Consider the following 16831-nt stretch of genomic DNA (forward strand, 5'->3'; position numbering starts at 1 on the left):
GGGAGCTGAGCGACAGCAATAGTTCAGGGCTCAGGTCCTTGGCGGGAGCTGAGCGACAGCAATAGTTCAGGGCTCAGGTCCTTGGCGGGAGCTGAGCACACAGCAATAGTTCAGGGCTCAGGTCCTTGGCGGGAGCTGAGCACACAGCAATAGTTCAGGGCTCAGGTCCTTGGCGGGAGCTGAGCACACAGCAATAGTTCAGGGCTCAGGTCCTTGGCGGGAGCTGAGCGACAGCAATAGTTCAGGGCTCAGGTCCTTGGCGGGAGCTGAGCGACAGCAATAGTTCAGGGCTCAGGTCCTTGGCGGGAGCTGAGCGACAGCAATAGTTCAGGGCTCAGGTCCTTGGCGGGAGCTGAGCGACAGCAATAGTTCAGGGCTCAGGTCCTTGGCGGGAGCTGAGCGACAGCAATAGATCAGGGCTCAGGTCCTTGGCGGGAGCTGAGCACACAGCAATAGTTCAGGGCTCAGGTCCTTGGCGGGAGCTGAGCACACAGCAATAGTTCAGGGCTCAGGTCCTTGGCGGGAGCTGAGCAACCAGCTGGTAGGTCCAGACTTCTCTGTCTGAGCGCTGGGGTGAGGGGGAGACTGCCACCCGTGAGTGGGGTGGCAGGGGGGACACAGGCCCACCCACTCCACTGTGTCCCAGCCCGGGGCCCTAACAGCAGCAGTTAGTCTGCTGCTGGGTCGGTGGGGTCCTGACCGCAACACACCGACATCGGCTCAACGTCTGCTGTAGCCAGACTGGGGTCAGCTACCCCCGGGCTACTTTCCATTTCCCCCTCCATGGGTATCTGCTCAGTACCGGTGTCCGGCGCTGGGTCCCACACCATGGGCTCCTCGTCGTGCTGAGTGTCGGCTAGCTCGGGCTGCTCCTCAGGACGCGGGTCCGGGTTACGCTCAGGTAGCTCCTCGGTGTACCGTGCTCGGGGAAGGCTCGGCCAGTCCACTTCAGGATACCGGGCTCGGGGCAGGCTCAGTCCAGCAGGAGCTCGGTCAGGAGCATCTGTCCTCTCCGGCCGCCGGGCTGCAACTGAGCGCTGGGCCGGGGCTTTTATACTTCATGTCCCGCCCCTTGACTTCCGGGGGGCGGGGACAGGCGGCAATGGCGCCGCCCACTGTGGCGGCTGTTCTGGCTCCTCCCTCTCAGGTGCGGCCGGGAGCCAGACCGCCTCACTACAGGCCTGTCTACTGCAGGCAGGTGTTGACTATGTGCAGGCACATCCGGAGCCAGAGTCCATATCTGCGCTGGAGGTCAAAGCTGGGTGGTCGAAATTGCCGGTGTTGGGGAAGATCAAGAGGAGGAGGAGGCAGGGCTGGAGCGGGTGGCTGGAGGGCCTGGAGCGAGGCTAGAGAAAGGCAAGGAGAATACTGAGCCGGGGTTCAGAACCCAAATCTGGAGCCAAGAAGGGTCACACCAAAGTCATAGCCAGAGACCGGAGTCAAGAGTCCAGCCAGAGTCAACAGCGAGAAACCGGAGGGCAGGGCAGGGCAGGGGGTACATGTGGGCGGGAATGAGGATGACTTACTGGAGCCTGGAGACCCCTCATCGGGGGACTCCCTTCCTAGCAATAACAGAAGGACAGCGGGATAACAAAGATGTCTCTGAGCCTGGGGTCCAAGCCAAGGGGAGCTCCCATCCAGGCTGTGTGCCAGGACCCCGACACCCTCCCTGTTCATTTCACACTCTCAGACCCCCTAGCCGGAGGGGAGAATAAAGGGGCAGAAGCGAAGGTGCCCCTGGGGGGAAGGCTCTAGGCCGGGACCCAGTCCACTTCCCAGATCTACACCCAGGATTGTGTGACCAGGCCCACAGCCCTTCCTCTGCGTCTCAGTTCCCACCTGCCAGACGGGGAGGCTGCTCCCCTGCCCCAGGGTGTTCGGGGGGAGTTTCCTTCCTGGCTGGGAAGGGCTCAGATACCAGGTGGGTGGATTGGGCCCCGGCTGGGAGATGGTCGGATGGGCACAGGGTGTTACTAGTCCCCACCGCCCCAGTCCTCCTCCCTTTCCCCTGGGTCTCCCCTCACCTCCAAAGAGGGAGCCTTGAAACACAGGGCTCCCAGACCCCACGGAGGAGCTGCTGGACCCGCAGGAGAATACAGAGCTGGTGCTGTCACTGAACTCCTGCTCTGGGCTGGGAGGAGGCGCCACAAGTGCTAGGCTGGGGCTGGCGGGAGGCTTCTGAGTTGCCAGACTGGGGCTGGCAGGAGGCTCCTCTGTGGCCAGGGTGGGGCTGGCGGGAGGCTCCTCCTTGGCCAAGGTAGTGCTGGCAGGAGGCTTCTCAGTCACCAGGATGGTGCCGGCAGGAGGCTTCTCCGGGGCCAGGGTGGTGCTGGCAGGAGGCTCCTCCGTGGCCAGGGTAGTGCTGGCAGGAGGCTTCTCAGTCACCAGGATGGTGCCGGCAGGAGGCTTCTCCGGGGCCAGGGTGGTGCCGGCGGGAGGCTCTTCTGTGGCCAGGGTGGTGCCGGCGGGAGGCTCTTCCATGGCCAGGGTGGTGCCGGCGGGAGGCTCTTCCGTGGCCAGGGTGCTGCCGGCGGGAGGCTTTTCTGGGGCCAGAGTGGTGCCGGCGGGAGGCTCCTCTGGGGCCAGGGTCGGGCTGGCGCAGGGCCCCTCAGCTGCCACGATGGTTGGCGGCTCCTGCTGGGCCCTGGGGCGCAGCTCCTGGATCCTTGGCTTCCTGAAAAGGAAGCCCCAGAGCTGCCGTCCCCGGCTCCTGCCCTCCCCTGGCTCTCTGCTCCACGGCTGAACCCGGGGACACCTCCGTTTCGGCCCAGAAGGTGCCTCCGGGTCAGCTAGAGGAGCTGCTGTCTTCCGCCTCCTCCAGCAGGCGAAGCAGCTCCTCCCTTTCCCCTGGCCGTGAGCCTCTTCCCCGCCTGCGGGGACAGAGGGGCCGCTCTCCACCTGGGCAGGTGGGCTGATGTCTTCTTCTGGCTGTGGAGCCACCTGCCCGGCCTTCCTCCTGAGCATCTGCCTGATTCGCCTCATCCTGGAAGTGAGTGGGGAGCAGCCATGAGTCTGGCTTCAAAGCAGCCTCTCATTAACGAGCCTGCCTGCTCCTCTGCCCACCTCCCCTCTGCTGAGGCAATTTCTCCTCCCGACACATCCCACCGCAGGGCACAGGAACCCTTAACCTGGGGAACAAACCCTGACAAGGGACGGGTTGGGAGCGTTAGTGGTGGGATATTCCCACCACACTGGGGATGGCTCTGGAGAACTCCACTTACTTACTCTAGATCAGATGGAGCTGAATGGCAGATGCTCGGGGTTGCTCCTCCCTTCACCCTCCTCGCTCTCCGCACCCAGGTGGCCGGCAACGGGTGCCGCTCAATGCCCTGCCAGCAGGGCAAGGGGTAGAAACCAGAGCTCTAAACTGGCTGTGAAAACAATACAATGCCACTAGCGGAACACTCCTGGGACACTCCATAGCTGTACCCAGGGCCACCTCCATTTGGGGCCAGAAGGTGCCTCAGGGTCAGCTAGGGGAGCTGGGGGCTTCCTCCTCCTCCAGAAAGCCAGAGCTGGCAGTGCCAGCAGGACTCGATTCCCAGTCTCCCTGGCTCTGAGTGGGACCTGTTGTAGTGACTGACGGATTTGCTCCTTGTCCCCCATCCAAAGCCAATAACACATCTCTGGGTTGGCAGTCATGAGTTAGACCTTCTCAGCACCCCTCTGTCTCCTGCAGCCCTCAGCTGTTCCTTGGACTGTGGTGGCTTGGACGGTAACAGGAGTGGATATTGTTACTGGCTCACTGGGTGGTTCTAGCCAATGAGGGTCTCAGTCTAGCCTCAGAGGCCCACACCCCCAGACACTACAGGTCAGGGTGGATTGATTTCATTCCAAATGTTTTGTAGTTGTATTTTTGAGTTATTTTCCTAATGAGAGATTGATTCTCATGAAATTCTTAGTGGTGGCCGATGACAGAACACGGAGCAACGGTCTCAAGTTGCACTGTGGAAGGCTTAGCTTGGCTATTAGGAAACACTAGTTCACTAGGAGGGTGGTGAAGCCCTGGAATGGGTTCCCTAGGGAGGTGGTGGAATCTCCATCCTTACAAGTTTTTAAAGGTCAGCTTGACAAAGCCCTGGCTGGGATGATGAAGTTGGGGTTGGTCCTGCCTGCAGCAGGTGGGTTGGACTAGATACCTCCTGAGGTCTGTTCCAGCCCTAGTCTTCTATGATGCTAGGAATAGGGATTCATTCAAACATGCTGACTTGCTGGTTTTGCAGGATACAGAAAAACAAAAAGGTTGACTGAACCATTTGTTTTCATTTCAAACAAACTGAGGTAAAGAAGTATCTCTAGTTCGTGCACTGAACTGATTGTTCCTGCTCATAACGTCCTTCCAGATTTTAGAAGTAGTAGCTCACACCTCCTCCTCTCTAGCCTTTATTCATATTTTACAAGGGGAAAAGAAGCCTTCATCCTTTTTCAACTCCCAATCAGTTTCTTACATTTGAATGAAGTAGCTGCATCAACTGGAATGAAGAAAATATTCTTTCTGCACCCGCAGAAGAGGCTAGTGCTGCCAAAATCTGGCTGAGTGTTTCAATAACTTCTGGACCCCCAGGTGCTTAGGCAATGACTTCCAACAGTTCAGTGCTTTGACTTCCCCTGACACTTGGCAGCAAACATGGACTTCTTCATATATGTAGTTATTTAAATTACTTTAATAGGCTGGAGCAACTAGAGTCCTTAACATCACTTGTCATCATTTCAAATTTTATACTGGATAAGTTTAAAAAAAGCTTTTTCAATATAAATTTAAAAAACCCAGTTTAAATAAAAATAAAATCTCTTTGGGGGGGGGGGTTAGATTGTGAAAAAGCCACTGACTGGTCTTGCCCTTGATTTTAGAAGAACTACTTCATCTGAGAGAATCAGAAACTGCTTGTATTCTAGTCAAGGAGAGGAGGCAGCAAAATTCATCCTAGCAGTAATTTGTTGGGCCTTATTTGCTCAGTCTCAAACAAACAAGTGTGCAAAACTCTAGCTAGTCTCTTTTATGGAGGCCCAGCTAAGAGGTGGTGGGAGGGGCAGGAATGCTGTCTCCGTCCCGGATCCAGTAGCAATTGCACAGGATATTGCCACAAAACCTACATTTTACTGCCAAACTCTCTAAGCCAGTCCTCTCCTGCGCTTCCTGGTTTCTAAGTTTCAAATCCACAAAACCTTCCCCTTGACAGTCACTGCCCAGTTGGTGCAGCAGGCAGAGGAACCTGAGCAGTAACATTGTGACACCAGAGGGAACTCAGCCACCTGTCGCTCCCTGACTCCACTAACCCGGAGCGTAAACCCGAAGCCTGAGCCCTGCCTTGGGCATCGCTCCCACGGAAACCTGCAGGCTCATTTACTGACTTATGCAAATCACCTGTGGAGAGTTAGCACTGACTGGCTGAATTCATTCTCAAGTCACAATGCCCTTCAGCTTACAGCACGAATGGAAGGGGCACAGGGTGGAAATCAGGCTTTTCTGGTGGCCCGTTTTCCAATTGAGAAGAAGGGACAAGAGGGAAGCAAAATGGCCACATTCCAAACGCTCCCAGCGAGTCACAGATTAATTCCAAGCCCAGAGGAAACCACTGTCGTCTGACTTTCTCTTTCACTTCGGCCATAGAATGTGCCTCAAAATAATTCCCATAGGAATTAGAGCAGGTTTTTAGTAAAACACCCAAGCTTGATTTTAAAAGAGGCCAGTTGTGGAAAATCCAGCACAACCCTCAGTGACTTGCTCCAAACTCTAATGTTAAAAATGCTCCTCGCCTTCTTTCCAGTGTGTATTGGTCTAGCTTCAGCTTCCAGCCATTGTCTGCTCATAACCTTTCTCTGGTAAAGGGAAGATGGAGGCTTGCTGCAGCAAGGCTCCAGGGCTCTGCGAGGTTCCCCCTGCCCCACATCCCTGTCCTGCCTGGCTGTTGGCAAGGGAGCTCTGTGAGGTCACAGATGTCTCACTCATAGAATCATAGACTATCAGGGTTGGAAGGGACCTCAGGAGGTGTCTAGTCCAACCCCCTGCTCAAAGCAGGACCAATTCCCAACTAATTGTCTTTGCTCAATGGGCTGAGTTCCTGCCAAAAGCTTTTGTGAAGTCACTGCCGCACCCACCTTTCCCTGGCAGGCCTGACCTCTGCCCCTGGCCAGCCCCGCTGGATGTTTGAGCTGCACCCCGGATCACCCCACTTGCTCATTATTGATTCTGGGGAGCAAGCAGGCTACCCAGTAAAACAGCAGAGTCTGTTCCGCACCCCACACTGAGTTTTTCATAGAGGCATCAGTTGTGAAACAATTCAGTCTCCTAATCTGGCCTCTATTTCACGGGCTATGAAATTTCACACTCTTAGCGCCCTATTGAGCCCAATTGCTTGTAATTCACTAAAAGGCACCTTCCCAACCAGTTATGATGGTAGGACACCAGGAAACAGAGACTCCACCTCTCCCCTGGGTAATTTCTTCCAGTGGCTAGTCTCCCTCACTGTCATAATTATATTGGAAATTGACAACCTCTGATAAGGGCCCAATTTATGACAATCTTTTAAATAATTTAAATAGAAGAGAAAAAATAACATTCAGTAGAACAGGTTCACTGCCAAGCTTTTCAGACAGTCGCACCACTGATGTGATAGCTAAGGCCCTGGAAGCAAAGCTAGCTGAAATGCTAACCCAGCTTCGGGCAGCAGTAGCTTCCTTGAAAGGTGCAGAAAATATTGTCTTCCTTTCAGTTTATTCAAATCGTTCAGTTCAATCGACTAGTTTGCTGAAATTCAAGAAAGCCATTGGGAATTCACGAAACAGGCAAACTTGTTTTCCTCCCTCAATCTATGGATAAAAACTAAGGGGTAGATCTACTGGTTCATCAGTCTAGAAACATGTGGAGACTAGAATGTATCATTTCAGTTCACGAACCACACATCAAATTGCCTTTGTTTAAGAAATCGGTTAGTTTGAAATGCAAAACATTTTGATGCAACTTCTTTCTTATGCTTCTCTTTCTAGCTCTGGCATGGCCTTGCTGTGTGACCAAAGAGAGGTCACTTCTTTTCTCTTTCCCTCGGTATCATGGGGGATGGAGAAAATTCTCTCAGGCCTAGCAGGAGAGAGATTTGAGCAAGTCAGGCGCGTTAGGGCCCTCGTGTTCTAAAGGACAATGGGCGATTATTGTTTGGGGTAAGAATCCCGACAGATTTGTTACTTGTCCCCCAACCAAAGCCAATAACACATCTCTGTATTTTCAGTCATGAGTTAGACATTCTCAGCACCCCTCTGTCTCCCGCAGCTCTCAGGTGTTCCTTGGATTAGGGAGGCTTGGATGCTAAGAGAACTGGAATTATTTTACTGGCTTCTTGGGTGTTACTAGCCCATGAGGGTCTCAGTCTGGCCCCCAAGGCCCGCACCGCAGACTCTAAAGATCAGGAGGGGTTGATTTCACTCAAAGTGTTTTGTATTTGCATTTTTGAATTATTTTCCTAATGAAAGATTGATTCTCATGAAATCTTAGAGCTGGCAGATGACAGAACAGGGAGCAATGCTCTCAAGTTGCAGTGTGGAAGGCTCGGATATCAGGAAAAACTTTTTCCCTAGGAGGGTGGTGATGCCTTTGAATCTGCTAGGATAGAGTCCCCTATCTTGTATCTATATCTAGAACCTATATTTTTTCTTACCTTCTACACAGATGACAACGTCTTTGAAACAAATGAATGTTTGGAATGAAAAACACATGCACTGAATCTCCTGCACACCAACGTCTCTTGGTCCTGAGTGAGAGACCGCGAGCTGGAGGCTTGCTGCAGCAAGGCTACAGGGCTCTCCGAGGTTCCCCCTGCCCCGCATCCCTGTCCTGCCTGGCTGTTGGCAAGGGAGCTCTGTGAGGTCACAGACGCCTCATCATCTTTGCCCAATAGGCTGAGTTCCTGCCAAAGGCCTTTGTGAAGTCACTGCCACACCCACCTTTCCCTGGCAGGCCTGATGTCTGCCCCTGGCCAGCCCAGCTGGATGTTTGAGCTGCAGCCCGGATCACCCCACTTGCTCATTATTGATTCTGGGGAGCAAGCAGGCCACCCAGTAAAACAGCAGAGTCTGTTCCTCACTGAGCTTTTCATAGAGGTTATGAAACAATTCCATCTCCTAATCTGGCCTCTATTTCACAGGCTATGAAATGTCACACACTTTGCACCATATGAAGCCCAATTGCTTGTAAGTCACTAAAAGGCACCTTCCCAACCAGTTATGATGGTAGGACACCAGGAAACAGAGACTCCACCTCTCCCCTGGGTAATTTCTTGCAGTGGCTAGTCTCCCTCACTGTCAGAAATGTGTGCCTACGTCTCATTTGAATTTCTCGGGCTTCAGCTGGCAGCTGTTGGTTCTTGTTGTGCCTTTTTTGGCTAGATCGAATTAGCCCTGCCCCGTAAAATCCGATCTCCCCGTCCTGCTGGACCCCCCAGCCAGGAGAACCCAGTAGGGGCCTCCTAGCTGTTTCTCTGCCCGGCTGGGGACAGGACTTCCTCTCCGTGGGGATATCAGACGCACCTGCAGAGGAAATGCAGAAGTGAGCGCGCTGTATCAGCCTGGCCTTGGGCTCAGGGCTTTGGCCTTGGCAGCTTCTGCTCCACTCACGTCTCTGGGTGCCCTACTCAGAGCTTCTGGCCCCCTGTGGCTGCAGCCAGTGCTGGGGCACCGGGCTCAGGACTTCCATGCCCCTCCCCACTCCTGCTGGCGCTCTGGGTGCCTGGGCTCGGAGCTTCTGCCCGGCATCTGGGCTTCCCTTGCAGGTCCTTCTGGGGCTCAGGGGTCCATTTCTCTGGATGCCCTGAAAATGGTAGGAGCCGAGGTCTCCCAAGTAGTCGGTAGGCGCTGAGGTGCTCCCAACAGCAGGGACCCACCTGCACATCTGGGAACCTCCTCTAGCTTCAGAAAGGTTGCTGGCTGCTGCCCTTGGAGCCAGGTCTGAAGGCAGTACAGAAGTGAGGGTGGCAATGCTGTGACCCCCCCCCACAACAACCTCTGAACTCCCCCGTTCTCCCAGGTTGGTGGGGACCCCCATGGTTACAATACCAGGAAATGTCAGGTGGAAACATCGAAATGGTGACGTTGGTCAATTTCAAGGCCAGAGGGTTTGTAAATTAGTCAAAGTGAGCCCTGAATTTGGTAGGGACCTGGCTATTATGGAGGCCCGAGCAGGTTTGCACTCCCAGTTCTCTTGAAAGGCCATGGAGAATTCCTGCTGCCTGAGAAACTTCCCAGAATAAGCTACCAGGACTGGGGGGAAACGAAGGAAACCAACCAAAGCCTGAGCTAGGATGGAGAGCATTGATCCAAGCCGTGTTTGAACCCCTCCACCCCCACCTGCCTGCCTGCGGTGAAACAGACAGGGGGGCACTGATTTCTAGTCGTGAACTTGCTACAGACCGTGGGCTTCAGCACAAGCCCTACAGCCCATACTCTGAACTCTTGGATAAACAGCAAAGCTGGCTTTTCCCAAACCTTTCCCCCCAGTGCCCTGCATCCACTTGGGATTGTGCCCAGCAGAGGCTGGTGGAGGGGAGGGGAAGGGAGAGGAGGCCATGCAAATGTTGTGGCGTCTGCACTACCCCCCAGACACACACTACAATGCAGGGCGTAATATCCAGGGCAGTAAATTATTTGGCCATAACCTACCAAATCCTCAGTGTTGAAAGTCCAATTTCTCTAGAAAACAATGGGAGGGAGGGGTTAGAGAGCTGCAGTAACCACCTGGACTTCCAGTCTCTGGCCAGGCACATCCCTCTCTGCAGAGTTTTCACAGCTATCATCTCCAAACTGGTCCTCCTGATCTAATGTGAGGTCACATCCTGGCCTTTAGGGACATTGGCAGGATCTTCCCTGTTCTCAGCTGCAGCATCACCCTCGTTATCCTGCCTGATAAGGATCCCGCCAGGGCTCAGCTAAATGGCATGTGGCAGGACAGGCTCTTTGCTGAGGGCCCTTGGCAGCGCCCAATCGAGATCTGAATCGGACGGGCATGTGCAGCTGCATTTCCTGACTTTTTACTGGACTCCTGGACCCTCTCATGCTGCTGCTGCAAATGTTCCTTCTCGCTCAGCGCTGAGCAGCAGAATGCTCATTGCCCTTTGGCTGAGCGACACACAGACGTCTAGTCCTGCTGCTCTGAAAGAAACCGTCTTCACAGCTTTAATCCTGGCAGATATTGATTAAAATCTTGCCGTGCTCCTCTAAGTGTATTTGTGATTGGACGTGCTTCTTGCTAGGGGGGATTTTCAGATACATGAACTGCATGAAACAGAGGGAAAGGCAAAGAGAAGCATCAACATGTCTAAGAACTTGAACAATATTTGAAGACCATATATTGGTGTATAACGACGCAACTGGTATTTTAATGAGACACATACCCCACCTGTGCCTGACGTGAGATTCAGCACCCTGAGGAGGAATAGCTCAGTGGTTTAAGAATTGGCCTGTTAAATCCAGGCTTCTGAGTTCAATCCTTGAGGAGGCCATCAAGGGAATTGGGGTAAAATTCTGTTTGGGGATGGGTCCTGTCTTGAGCAAGGAGTTAGACTAGATACCTCCTGAGGTCCCTTCCAACCCTGCTATTCTGTCCTCTTGTGTTGGCAGAACAAATAAACCCCACCTCCAATTACCCCTTATACAATCCATTTGAGTTCAAGAAAGAGAGATCTGTCTTGCAACAAGTATTAACATTATGAGGCAAAGACTAAGGTGAGTGGTCTCTTTTCCTTTCAGTTCTAATACCCGATGAAAGCTTCAAAATCCATTCCGTCAACCAAGAGAAAAGATTGTTTTTCTGCTCTCAAAGTGCTGATGCTTTTGACCCCAAAATGTTGTCTTCATTTTCTCTCACAAAATAACTTGCAGTGAAATGGGACCAACTGCCTAAACTATCCTGAACGCTGCATGTCAGAGTTTGGGAATATCAGGACATATCATCACCTGGTGTCAGTTGTCACGGATCCATCAGCATCAGCAGAGCTACGGTGATTTATACCAACTGAGTGTCTGGTCCATTGTGCTGTACTGAGTTAAAAGATTTTATACGCTGTGCGTATGGAGATGAAAATAGTCGGTTTAAAATTACCCCTTGGTTTCAAAGAATCTTGTTTAATGGATGTTTTTTTCTTTTTTTTCCCTAAAAATGTGCTTCATTTATTTGCATATCAAACATTTTCATTTAAAATTTCCCAGAGTGGGTTTTGTGCTGGTGAAATATTCCCAGTTGACAGCCCTGGAGAGAGAAGATTGTGAAAAAAGACAGTACAGTATGGAATGGGCTTCCCCAGTGCACCATTCTCGGCCCCCATGGAAGCTCTCATGGGTTCGGGGTGGATACACACCAACAATGGAATGAAATCTCTCTTGCATAGTTGAGTTTTCTTCTTAGTTTGAAGCGGGAGAAGGAACAGGAACTTCTGGACCCACCTAGCTTCCAAGGGAAACCTTTTTCTTGATGCTGTTTGACCTGCAATTCATTGTGGCCCATTAGGTGGAGATCAGTGGGTATTCTCTAGGAAGCTGCTTTATGACTCTGCTAAAGTAATATCTTCTAAGGACAGGCTGGTCCTCCCACTGCCTCCACTCACTCACGGTAAATTATAGAGATTTGTAGCCGTAGGTTGTACAGGATGATAAGATACTGCATGTGAGCACGGGAGAGACCACTCCAAGCACCCCCCGCCATAGATCAGGTAGCTGTGGTGACACTTGGCCTTTTAGTTTCATAAGAAGAAAATTATATTTGCAATTGCTGACTTTGCATTGTTTGTGGTTGGCATTTCTAAAATGCTGACTTGGGGCGGGGGGAAACATTTGCAATTGTCAATTGCTTCAAAGCAAGCAGCCTTTGGAAATTCCAAAATGCTCATCTCCTTCTTTTTAAAGTAATTCTTTTTCTCTGCCATTGTCATTCAGTTCACTTTCTCGAAATAGCTACAGTATTAGTGGGATTCACTTAGAGATTAAATATTTTAACTTTAATAGCAACTTTGGCTCTTTCTACCTGAAAATGATTCTTGAAATAATTTCTTTTCTATCCCACATTACATCATAGTTAGGAGGGAACACGACATTTGAAAGTGTTCTGGATATTGCTTTGTTACAACAAGGTAAGAGTTGATGATGTTTTAGGAGCAGTTCTGAAACCTGGAAATGATAACGGATATAATAATATATTAATATTCCATTTGGTGGAAAAAATCCTTTATTTTTCAATTGTCTGTTTAATATAATGTTTTTTTCTCTTGATGTTTTCTGATGGGTTCCTATTATGGTGAAATGTGATTAGTCCCAACAGGACAATTGAAACATGTGTGCATGTGTATGTGCGTGCGCGCGCATGCGTTTTAATTTTTCACATTGATAAGGTAAAGAATTGTAGAAATCTAGTACCAAAATAGCCACCTTACTAGGAAATGGGGCTTCCAGATGAGTGTGACTTTATGCTTCCATTTCCATATGGAAATTTTGATTTCTATCTTTGGTGTTTCTTTGTCTCATGGAGAAATGCAAGAACTTTGTTACTGGAGACCTTGTTCATAACCATAGATGGGCAAATCTGAAAAAAAACTAGGAGCTGTAATAAAAAGCAGCCAGAGAAGACCAGTTTGTGCAGAAGATGCATATCTCAGGGAAATGACTGAATATTCATGCAAATATATTGTTCACCATGTTTTTATTTGCAAGACTTTAACCCAAAATGATCTCAAAGTATTAAAGTGCTTGAATGAAAAGTCCACCAGCTATTCCAGTTTATAGCAACTCAGGATCGGGCTCCATAACTTTACCTTTAAAAAGATTTCAGGTAGGCGCCCACGTGGAGTGGGCCTGGCTGTATTTTGCATTGGCTGAGTTGCCCACTGGACTGGTCATGCCATTTTGTTATGGATGTTGTTTCATTAATGATCTGGAGGATGCCGTGGACTGCACCCTCAGCAAGTTTCCAGATGACACTAAACTGGGAGGAGTGGTAGATACGCTGGAGGGTAGGGATAGGATACAGAGGGACCTAGAGAAATTAGAGGATTGGGCCAAAAGAAACCTGATGAGGTTCAACAAGGACAAGTGCAGAGTCCTGCACTTAGGATGGAAGAATCCCATGCACTGCTACAGACTAGGGACCGAATGGCTAGGAAGCAGTTCTGCAGAAAAGGACCTACGGGTTACAGTGGACAAGAAGCTGGATATGAGTCAACAGTGTGCCCTTGTTGCCAAGAAGCCTAATGGCATTTTGGGCTGTATAAGTAGGGGCATTGCCAGCAGATGGAGGGATGTGATCATTCCCCTCTATTCAACATTGGTGAGGCCTCATCAGGTGTACTGTGTCCAGTTTGGGGCCCCACACTACAAGAAGGATGTGGAAAAATTGGAAAGAGTCCAGTGGAGGGCAACAAAAATGATTAGGGGGCTGGAGCACATGACTTATGAGGAGAGGCTGAGGGAACTGGGCTTGTTTAGTCTGCAGAAGAGAAGAATATGGGGGGGATTTGATAGCTGCTTTCAACTACCTGAAGGGAGGTTCCAAAGTCCATGGAGCTAGGCCGTTCTCAGTGGTAGCAGATGACAGAACAAGGAGTAATGGTCGCAAGTTGTAGTGGGGGAGGTTTAGGTTGGATATTAGGAAACACTATTTCACTAGGAGGATGGTGAAGCACTGGACTGGGTTCCCTAGGGAGGTGGTGGAATCTCCATCCTTAGAGGTTTTTAAGGTCAGGCTTGACAAAGCCCTGGCTGGGATAATTTAGTTGGGAAATGGTCCTGCTTTGAGCAGGGGGTTGGACTAGATACCTCCTGAGGTCCCTTCCAACCCTGATATTCTAGGATTCTACTAATCAATTAAAGGCAGGTAAATCTGTCACAAACATCTTGGGATTTTAGACCCTGCTTTCAATTTCCTGATTTCAGAGCATTCAAAATCTCATACTGAATAGTTCAGTAAAAGAGGACGTGTTTTTTCCTCTCTGAGTTCATGTACATTTATAATTCGGTGTGAACTTTACTGATCCCTTTGCCTTATAGATCTCCTGCATTAGGGTGTGCAGAAGGTTCAAATACACTGAGTGTTACCTTGCCTTGCTACTCACTCTGCTAGCTGGAAAGATGATTAAATCTGATATTAACAAACAACCTAACCCAGAGCGCACTGAAAGAAATGGAAAAACTCCCCTTGGCATCAATCTGTTTTGGATCAGACCCCCTACAGTGAGTGGGAACACTACATTCCTAGGAGATAGATGAAAATTCCCCTCCTCCCACAAAAACAAACAAATCTCTTTTGCATTGAACTTTTCCATGGAAATGTCAGCGTTTTTACAACAAATAAAATAAAATAATAATAATCAATACAAATATTGTTATTCGGGAGTCCTAGCAATGTAGGGTGGAAGGGACCTCATGGAGTCAAGTCAGGTTCCCCATGCTGGGGCAAGACCAAGTAACACCAAGTAAATATGCCGATGGGTGTTTCTCTGACCTGTTCTCAAACACCTTCAGCACTGATCTGTCCAGCTGAAGTTCCTCAGGCTTCCATTCTCCTTTAAAGGCCAGTCTTGTTGGTTCGACTACATCTCCCAGTTGCTCCATTTCAAAACCAAAATACTTCAGATTTCAGCCAAAATAGACCAGCGCCAAAATCGTTTGGATTTCGGGTTTTATTCATAAAAGCTCAACACTTTCCAAGGGGACAGGTGGGAATTTTGACCAGCTGGACATAAAAAGCCTCTCTTAACAGGGAGGGTAATTAACTCTTGGGACGGTTTACCAAGGGTTGTGGTGGCTACTCAGTTTACGGACGATTTTTAATTCAAGATTGGATGATTTTTTAAAAGACATGCTCTAATTTACAATGAAAACTATTGGAAAAAAATTATGACCTGTGTTATACCAGCAATTAGACTAGATTGGGGGGGGGGTTGAATTTATCATCTGCGAACACCGTGGGATCCACAGACTGTATCTAAGGGGTCCTCCAAAGGTGGTTGTTACCATAGAACACTGCTTTGCAACCTGTGGGACGTGGATTCCTAGGGGTCCACAGATTGTGTCTACAATTTCCACCTCCATTCAAAATTTTGGATTCATCCACAAATGAGAAAAAAATCCACTGGTCTAGATAATCAAAATGGGCTTTGGAAACTCTGACTAAATTGAATTTCCCTTGTTTCGGCATCTCTTAAGAGAGAACACGAGTCTCCACTGTACATCAGATTGATTGTTGTGGTACCCATTGCTTCTATCCCCTCCTCTGCCTCTTCTTTGGCACAGAGCACAGTGACAGGAGAAATGGCTCCCGGAAACTGCACCAGAGTGACTGGCTTCATTTTCCAGGGAATAACTGACAGTCTAAAGCTGCAAAACATCCTCTTTGTGTTCTTCTTTGCCATTTATTTCTGCACGCTGGTGGGGAATGTCGGGATGATTGTGCTGATTAGCGTTGACTCCCAACTCCACAGCTCCATGTACTTTTTCCTCAGCAACTTGTCCCTCTGAGATGTTGTCTCCTCCTCTGTGATTGCCCCCAAGGCGATGCTCAGTTCCCTAGTGACGAGTAAAGACATTTCTTTCCCTGGGTGTGTGGTTCAGTTTTCCTCTTTTCCTTCTGTGCCAACAATGAGCTTTGCCTGCTGGCTGTGACGGCCTACGATCGCTTTGTGGCCGTCTGCAACCCATTGCTTTATTATGTCATCCTGTCCAAGAGAGTCTGCTTCCAGCTGGTGGCTGGCTCTTCCCTATGCGCCTGTGTCAATGCCACTGTGCGTACATGAACTGAATTCAGTCTGTCCTTCGGCCACTCCAGTGCCCTCGGTCATTTCTTCTGCAATATTCACCCACTCCAAGAAATCTCCTGCTCTGACTTTCGTATCAATAAGCGAGTGCATTTCATGTTTTCAGCCATTGAAACAATAGGCACCATTTTCACCATCCTCATCTCCTACACTTACATCATCTTTGTCATCCTGAGGATCCGCTCAACGGCCGGAAGGCACAAAGCCTTCTCCACCTGCACCTCCCACCTGACTGTCGTTTCCTTCTTATATGGGACCCTGATCTTTACATATTTACAACCCTCATCTGGCAGCTCAGTGGACTGGGAGAAAATGGTGGCCGAATCCGATACCCTTGTGATCCCCCTGCTGAACCCCCTGATCTACAGCCTGAGGAACAAAGAAGTGAAGGACGCCCTGAGAAGGACAATACACCAGAAAATTATTCCTCACTGTATGTAAATATGGGGACTGGTTTTTCTGATCAGTACTGGAGTGCAGATATGAGCTAGTTCTCACTCATTAAGTCATTGTGCAGAAATTTCTGCATATCATCATATGATTTACAGGAGAAAACAATATGGAAATGGAACTTAAGCCTCATAATGAAGGAAGGCGCCATGTCCGTTGAAAAACAGTGTCCAGTAACTGTGTTACAGCTTCTCCTTTATGCACCGATATGTGATTGCTGCAATATAGACACCTCCTCCTGCTTGTTCCACTACCTTCTGAACTATGATGGTTAACTTAGCAACTGATATAAAGAGGAGCTGCTCAGACTGTAATTATTTCCGTTTGCCACCACTATTATCTCAGTTCCCACAGCCCCCACCTGAAAACCCTGTACAATTAAATAAAGGGAGGTGCACACAGAGAGGTGTTTTTATAGATAGATAGTCAGACAGGTGGTTCTGTTCAGGGACAGACAGGTAGACACTAGACCGACGGATGTTTTTCTAGGGGGCTAGATAGACAGAGACCTGGTTATGTCTGGGGTTAGACAGACAGAAACACGTCATTAGACACACACAGGAGAAAGGAAGGATGATTGAGGTTATCACACTCGC

At 49.8% G+C, this 16831-nt stretch overlaps 1 protein-coding gene across 5 annotated transcripts; it reads right to left on the bottom strand.

Annotated features, from left to right (window-relative positions):
- Positions 1-1114: 1114 nt before the first annotated feature.
- Positions 1115-7832, bottom strand: LOC123353272 (fibrous sheath CABYR-binding protein-like). Of its 5 annotated transcripts, none has more exons than XM_044994248.1 (4): positions 7653-7832; positions 3226-3329; positions 2025-2983; positions 1115-1346 (listed from the first exon to the last, which is right to left on the bottom strand). In XM_044994248.1, exons 3-4 carry the CDS (start codon positions 2980-2982, stop codon positions 1186-1188), a joined length of 1119 nt encoding a protein of 372 aa, XP_044850183.1. In that variant the 5' UTR covers position 2983; positions 3226-3329; positions 7653-7832; the 3' UTR covers positions 1115-1185. The 5 variants fall into 5 exon arrangements, with proteins under 5 accessions (XP_044850183.1, XP_044850178.1, XP_044850180.1 ...); XM_044994243.1 differs by having other exon boundaries at positions 3226-3371; XM_044994245.1 differs by having other exon boundaries at positions 2025-2989; positions 3226-3371.
- Positions 7833-16831: the final 8999 nt, after the last annotated feature.

This window comes from Mauremys mutica, chromosome 19, assembly GCF_020497125.1.
Source record: "Mauremys mutica isolate MM-2020 ecotype Southern chromosome 19, ASM2049712v1, whole genome shotgun sequence".
NCBI lineage: Eukaryota > Metazoa > Chordata > Testudines > Geoemydidae > Mauremys > Mauremys mutica.